Source organism: Oratosquilla oratoria, chromosome 14, assembly GCF_046742065.1.
Source record: "Oratosquilla oratoria isolate Oo_2021 chromosome 14, ASM4674206v1, whole genome shotgun sequence".
Classification (NCBI taxonomy): Eukaryota; Metazoa; Arthropoda; class Malacostraca; order Stomatopoda; family Squillidae; genus Oratosquilla; species Oratosquilla oratoria.
The window spans coordinates 7,506,161-7,514,222 of record NC_134790.1 but is presented as its reverse complement, the minus strand read 5'-3'; the positions used below and the strand labels follow the sequence as shown (position 1 = coordinate 7,514,222).

General features: G+C 37.6%; 1 protein-coding gene across 1 annotated transcript in view; it reads right to left on the bottom strand.

Moving 5' to 3' along the window:
* The window catches only part of LOC143032717 (dipeptidase 1-like), a 295,882-nt gene extending 288,350 nt beyond the window's left edge, over window positions 1–7,532 (bottom strand). Inside the window, exon 1 of the mRNA XM_076197632.1 lies at window positions 7,328–7,532. Within this exon, the coding sequence (XP_076053747.1) occupies window position 7,328 (1 nt within the window). The 5' untranslated portion in view covers window positions 7,329–7,532. The remainder of the gene's footprint in view (window positions 1–7,327) is intronic.
* Window positions 7,533–8,062: the final 530 nt, after the last annotated feature.

Here is an 8,062-nt window from a genome sequence, read left to right as displayed (position 1 = left end):
GAAAAGAACGTAACAAGGTCATTGAAAAAAATATGTGAGCGTTGGATATCATATTGGACAAAAGGGACATAGTTAAGATTAAGCTGGAAAACATACTGTTGTATGGGAGTTGATTGTGTACATTGTTATTGGTTTTATGGAAGCCAACATCAGTAGAGATTGGCTTATTGCGGCTATATTCGATATTAGGATATTGGACAAGGTGTCAATCAAGAAATTGTTGGTGCAGAGGGGATAAGGTTGGAGCGCACCTGCAAAGGTACAGGAGCACAGAATTCGGATGAAATATAGAGGCAAAGGATGATGATGAAGGGAGTTAGGAAAGTCCAAAACGAAAGAGTGAGGAAGGAAACCCGAAAACAGAATAAATGAACAGTGTGCCTGTTTGATGGGGAAAGAGAAAACAGAACATAAGAACATAAGAATGAAGGAGACTGCAAGAGACCATAAGGCCTACACTAGGCAGTTCAAGAAGCCGAAGTGCTAGTGAGCCACAGGAACAAGATAATGAGTGGCGAAAGGATGGAGGAAGAAAAAACAAAGTAGACGAGGAGAGCAAAAAATTGTAGAAAGTCGTGAAGTAGGAAAAGAAGGGGAATGAAAAAATAAGAAATAGAAGGATCAGATGGAGAAAAGCAGATGAAAGGGAATAAGAAGTAGAAAAGTGAAAAAACGTAAAATGGTAAGGAAGAAGAAAAAAAATCAGGATGAGAAAGCGAAAACGAAGCTAGTGGAGGAATATTTGTAAAAAGAAAGAAAAAAGGAAGAGGAGGAGAAAGAAAGGAGGTGAGGGAGGAGAAGCAGCAAAATAAACAGGAAAAGTAGGAGGACAATAATGAGGAGGAGGAGAATGAGAATGAGAGAGAAGGAAGAGAGAGAAGAGAAAGAAAAGAAGTAGAAACATTCATGAGTGTGTGTATGTATATGTGTGTATGTGTGTGTGTGTGTGTGTGTGTGTGTGTGTGTGTGTGTGTGTGTGTGTGTGTGTGTGTGTGTGTGTGTGTGTGTGTGTGTGTGTGTGTGTGTGTGTGTGTGTGTGTGTGTGTGTGTGTGTGTGTGTTTGTGTGTGTGTGTGAGTGTGTGTGTGTGTGTGTGCGCGCGTGTTCGCGTGGGCGTGTGCGTGTGTGTGTATGTGTTACATAAATGAAATACCAGGATCTGACTCTTTTTTTCTCAAAGTATTTTCTTTATCCCTCAGGATCATTTAATCTCTTATGTTAGTGTTGCTATGGCATTTCCTAGACTAATCTCCTTAGCCAGATCCAGATTTCGTCTCTCACGATCGTTCTTCAGAGGGGTTAGATGTTTGTGGTAGTAAGAGAAGTAATGGCTCGTTTATGCTCGTGATTGGCTGGGAGCACAGGGATAACTCTCCAATGTTACCCATTTGATTTCTTCGTGGTTGGTCTGTGCATACTAGGCTAAGCTCTGAGATCATAAGTTTGTATAATGAGGTTGGAATTTAACTCCAGAATGTAGAGAGCTTTTGGTATAAGAAGGCATCTTGTATACCTAGCTTTAATTCATGAATGGTCACAACTGAGTATGCGTCTTTATTTTACAGTTATTACATTTACATCTTAATTCATGAGTTATTCCAACTAGAGCTATTCCACCTAAACTATTCTATGTTATCATGCATCTGTACGGAAAATATATATATCTTTACATCTTTTACACATGTAATATTTCTTAATTTGCTCTCATCATCTCTTAACCCATTCAACTCATGTCAGCCGCTTATGGTGTAGAAACGAAAAACCGTATATGGTAGGCCTCGCGCCGGCCCGTACATCCGAATATCATCTGATGCGGCTTGACCGCGCGCGGATTGACGTCATATTTTTCTGGTGTTTGATCAAACATTTTGGTGTTTTATGATTTTTTGTTTTATTTGACCAAATGACAAGACATCTTGTCATCGGAGTTTAAAGGGTTAAGTCCTCCTGTTCCTACCCAAGAGAGCTCTTCTGTCTATGCAATCTATCCCCTTTAGCGACCCAAATAATGTAATCAAATAATCCTTTTCTCTTTGATTTTTTAATGCTCACAGATCCAGGGGATTCAGTATCTCCTCATGTAATTAATCTGCCACTCTGAGAGCCAGTTTGGTAGCTATCCTTTGCATCCTCCCTTCATTTCTTGTACATTTCATGCTGTGCAAGGATCATACTACTAACACATATTCTATCATTTCATCGAAATACATGGTAAAAATCCACTTACAAAGGCAAAGCATGCCGACAGGAGACCTTTTGATCCATATCTAGGTCGGATGAAAAAAAAAAAAAAATCATATTAATAATAAATTAAAACTATAAATTAAAACTATAACAATGTAAATAACAATTAAAATACATAAATAAATGCATTGGTATAGTTGAATAACAAACAAATAGGTAAATAGTAAATGATAATAAATTGACATATAACTAATAATAAATGAAAATCAGACAGACAAATTATAACAAAACAAAAACAAATAATATAACATAAATTATAATAATTACAGCATCTTACTTAGGTATTTATCTAAATGATTCTTAAAGCTTCGAACTGAACTACATTGCACTACCTGTGCAGGAAGTTTATTCCATTCATTAACTACACGGTTGGCAAAGTTGTTTCTACCTACTTCCAAATTGAATCTATTTCCGGACAGTTTGAGACCATTGTTTCTTGTCTGATTCTCATTCAATGTGAAAATTTTGTCACTTTTGATGTTGTCAATTCCCTTTAAAATCTTAAAGACCTGTATCAAGTCACCTCTGAGTCTACGCTTTTTTAGGGAAAACAGATTCATGTGCTTAAGTCGATTTTCGTATGATTTATTTATGATATTTGGAATCAGTTTTGTGGCTCGCCGTTGTACTTTTTCCAGTCTGTCAATGTCTTTAATGAGATTCGGTGACCATACGGAAACAGCATATTCCAAATGTGGACGAACTAACGATTTATATAGCTTGTTAATGAGTGATGGACTTTTGTAATCCATTTGTCTCTCCTACAATCTTGCCGACTTGTCAGGTGATAGACTATTTTTTAATTAACATTCAAATCTCTCCCTCTTTTTTTGTGTATGTATGTGTGTCTACGTACATATGTATTCTTGTATGTGTACATTTATTCTTGTGACCCCTTGAAGCTAAGGTTTGTATATACTTTGTAATACTACACACCCTGTATTTTTTGTCACAGCCAATTCAAGTTATTAATGGCTTCAAAACCACTAATTTAAACTTTAATGAGTTTCCCCCCCCCTCTAATGGGGAATAAGGGTTCCTATTCACTTATTGTGTATCTAGAGACGTGCAATATAGGTCAGGGGAAGTAAATTGAGTAGGCACAATGAGTTTCGATTGATGAAAGATGATTATGCAAAAGAGGAGGAAAAAGAACACTGTTTTGCTAAGGGATGTATGTTTTTGCAATGTATTTTCTATATGTTTTGTATAGTTGAAAGTGGAAAAGGCATTAAACTGAGGTTCTCCAGCTCCGCGTTCTGTAATGAAAGAATCAAAGGCATAACGCTTTCCTGCCTATGGCTTAAAAAAATTAACGTTATTTCTTCTATACAAAGGCTCAATATTATCAGCTTAAGCCATTAATGCAGCGAAACGTCGTGTAGATTTTATTGGAATAAAAACCAAAGACTGTCATTAGGTAAAAGGTAGCAACCCAAACTGAATGAGGTCTTAATAAATGGTAACTTGTTTTAGACTATAGTCCGTCAGTTAATACAATATCAATACCTTCTACATGCTGCATAAGAGTTAATCTGCCTCAGTCGAGCTCCTGTTGCTATGGTAACCAATGTGTTCGTGAATTCAATAAAAGGCACCGCTTTTACTAAATCAATAACACTGTGCGTATTCATTTCTTTTTCTAAAGAAGTAACGAGAAGCATCAGACTTAACAGCAAAACTGTGAGTCGACACAGCTGTTGTTGTGCATTACACTGAAGACTCACTCTGACATATCATATAAAATCAAAAGCGTACCTACAGTTTCATTTTTCACGGAAAGAAAAAGTGAATAGTCTGTTATTTGAAAAGAATCTCATATTTTTTACGAAAAGAAAATAACAGCCTGAGATTATTCACGCCATAGAAACATAAATGAACATAATAAAGGACCTCAGGGTATTGCAGATGATGGATGATTTGGTAATGAAAGTGATGTTTGAAAAAGGTCAAGGTAGGACTGACGAGGAAAGATTCATCTATGAGGAAAAATGTCAGACCAAAGACGGATGAAGAAGGTAATAGAACCCGAAGGAAGGATATGAGGAGGACAAGGGAAAGAGACCAGCTGAAAATAAAAAAGGATGCTTAGGCCGTGATATTTGAAACTTGTGGGGAATTACGAAAGGAAAGCAAGTGATTTTCAGTAGGAGGATACATATAGCCTGAAAAACTTTGTTTAAAAGACTGAGGAATAATACACACATTAACCCGTACACATAAACACACACAAATATAGACACACACATACAAACATACTTACATGCATATACACACGCACATATAAAAACAAAGTCACACAAACATATGTTTGTCAACGATAGCTTACTTATTATAACTTATCACATCGTAAGAAAGAAACTGTTTCAGATAGAAAAATGTTTTCTATTTTAAGAAATAGGCTTTTTATAATTTAAACAACTACAGATAGGTACTTGTATTCATACAAAATTGGAAAAGAAAAGAATCGTCCACAAGCAGTGGAGATAAATAATGACAAAGATGGTTTGGACTTTGTTGCAATATTTCAATCCTCTGTCTAATATCCTTCAGTTACAATTACAAACACACTACAACTACTTTCACATAAAGAATGGAATAAAACATTACAGTAACTCCCTGAACTGATATACGAGGCAACAGGGAGCATTTCAGAAGCATACACTCTTCCTCATAAACTCTTAAAGTGCAATTGAAAGTATTTAGATTTGTTAAGTAATGTATCATATATTTCTTAGTCTGCTATTAGAAAGCAGTTCTTTTTCATATATATCTTTTCTTTTTACCTTTTCCAAGCTACTATAATTTTTGAATTTGTAATTTTGTATCCTCATTCTTATAACCTAATACACACTTCTGCCCCCCCCCCCCTCAAAAAAAGGGGCAACAAAAGACATAACGTTGAACGTATTTTACTGACAAAGACGATACTAACCTTAGGGGGGGGGGGTAAAGTTGCAAAAAAAAAATCGATTTACTTTTTCTTCCTCATTCTTATAATCTTATAATTGAAGTGGGAAGCGCTAAGAAAATGAGAGTGATGAGTGAGGAAAATGGAGGAGAAATAGGGAAGGATGAAGTGAAAGCAGCTGTTAAGATGATGAGAGCAGGTAAGGCACCTGGGTTTGATGGATGCCATGCAGAATGTTTGAAGAAAGGAGGTACAGTTATGGTGGACTGGCTGGTGAGATCATTTAATGTTTGATTAGGAGAGGGTAGAGTGCCGGAGGACTGGATGAGTGCCTCTATCGTTCCGCTTTACAAGGTAAAGGGGGACATGTGTGAATGTGGAAGTTTCAGAAGGATCAGCTTGTTGAGTGTAGTAAGGGTCTTAATTGAGAAGATTAGGAGAGGAACAGAGGGGTAATTGGTGAGAAACAGTGTGGTTTTAGGACAGGTAGGGGTTGTGTAGATCAGATTTTTGTGGTAAGACAGATATGTGAGAAAGCTCTAGGAAAAGGTAAGGATGTTTTTGGTGTTTTTATGGATTTGGAAAAAAATTACGACAGGGTAGACAGGAAGGCACTGTGGGAAGTATTGCAGATATATGGGATAGGAGGAAAGCTGTTAAGAGCAGTCCAGAATTTTTACGAGAGTAGTAGAGCTCGTGTTAGTATTAGAAATGGGGAGAGTGAATGGTTTGAGGTAAAGGTAGGACTTCGTCAGGGATGTGTTATGTCACCCTGGCTGTTCAATCTACACATAGATGGGGTGGTGCGAGAGGTGAATGCAAGGGTAGTGTGTCGATGGTTGGAGACGGTTAAAGAAAATTGAGAAAATGGGAAATAAGCCAGTTGCTGTTTGCTGACGACACTGCGCTTGTAGCAGGATCAGAGGAGGGATTGAGGAAGTTAGTGACAGAGCTTGAGAAGGTGTGTAAAAGAAGAAAGCTGAAGATAAATGTGGACAAATGTAAGGTGATGAGATGTAGAAGGGGAGAGAGTGACAGCAGGCTGGAAGTGAGCATTAACGGAGAGAGACTGGAGAGAATGGATAGTTTTAGATACTTGGGTGAGAATGGGCCATGCAAGGGAGGAGTGGGTTGGATATAAATGTAGATTGAGAGAAGCGAGTAAATGCCTTTGTGGCTTAAAAAGTGTAATGAGAAATAGACATCTGGGAATGGATGCTAAGAGGAGGTTATATGAAGGAGTGATTGTGCCGACAGCACTGTACGAGGCAGAAACATGGAACATAACAGAGGAAGAGAGAAGGAGTTTGAATATGTTTGAGATGAAATGTCTGAGAAGTATAATAGAGGTTACTAGGCTAGATAGAGTGAGAAATGAAGAGGTGAGGAGGAGAACAGGGGTGGAAAAGGAGTTGGGAGATAGGGTTGATGAAATAGTATTAGGATGGTTTGGACATATGGAAAGAATGAGTAAAGAAAGACTAGTAAAAGAGGTGTGGAAGGCAGAGGTGGAGGGAGTGAACATGAGGGAGCGTCCTAGGATGAGTTGGATTGATGGTGTAAAAGTGACATTACGAAAGAGAGGAATGTCGGTTGAGGAAGGACGGGAGAGGACAGAAGATAGGGGTGAATGGAGAAGAGTTGTGTATGGATGATGTTGTGATGCACGAGGGGGAGTGGCTGGGGAATGGGGGATGAGGAAATATGTTTGAGAAATAAATTGACACAGCCTGAAGGGATTTCTCCCCATCTTTTCCTTTTCTGCATGAGGGAACGGAGAGGGACGGGTCGCCAAATTAATGAAGCGGCCTTGCTGTGGATGTGCTGTGTCATACGACACTGCCTCTGACCAAGGGTGGTGGACAAGATACAGGGATGACCCGTCATTGAGGAGGTGCTAAGATGAGAGGGAGGAAAGAGGGTGGAGGGGAGTGGAGTGTGTAGAGATTGGAATGGGTGGGAGTGGTTTCTATGCCTTTTTCTTTTTGGCTACCTCCCGTGTTAGGGGGAAAAAGCCCTTGGTATATGTATGTATGTATTCTTATAGTCTAATACGCAATTCCGGATAAAAACAGGCAATAAATAACATATATAGCGTTGACCGTATTTCACAAAAAAATACAATATTAACCTTAGGTGGGGGGAGAAGTTAAAAAAATAAAAATCCACTTACTTTTTCTTCTAGAACTATGATGCCCATTCGATGACGTTGACCTCGGCGAATCTAGATAGGGGAGCTGCGTATAGAGCCCGGGTGCCCCGCCCCCGTTCCCTCCACCTCTTCCTGCACTCCTTCCACTCCCTTCTCTCTGGATGTCGGTGCCGCAACTACTATGGTGACTTCTTGAGATGTGGGAGACGTTTTCGTTCACAAGTGTCTGTAAAGAAAAAGAAGAAGAAAATAAATTTCTAGAACTGAATGAATCTTCAAACAAGAATCGCAAAATCATTCATCTGCGCATTTATAGTTACGCAAACATCTATGTACATATTAAACAATGTAATGAATATATGGTAATGAGATAACCGTCCATACGGTCTATCACATAACTTAATTTTTTCCAAAGAATGAAAAGACAGAGGTTGCATGTTTTGGTGATTGATCCGAGACAAGTCTGAGGGTCTCTAAATGTCCACGAAATATACATAAATACATACATACATGCATATATATATATATATACATATATATATATATATATATATATATAATATGTGTATATATATGTACATATATAAATATATATATATATATATGTATATATATAAATATATATATATATATATATATATATATATATATATATATATATATATATATATAACTGGTAAAAAATGTAGTAATACATTTGTAAATCACAACTAACACCACAGTTGGACGAAAGAAAGAGTTGCGTAAGTGAAACTA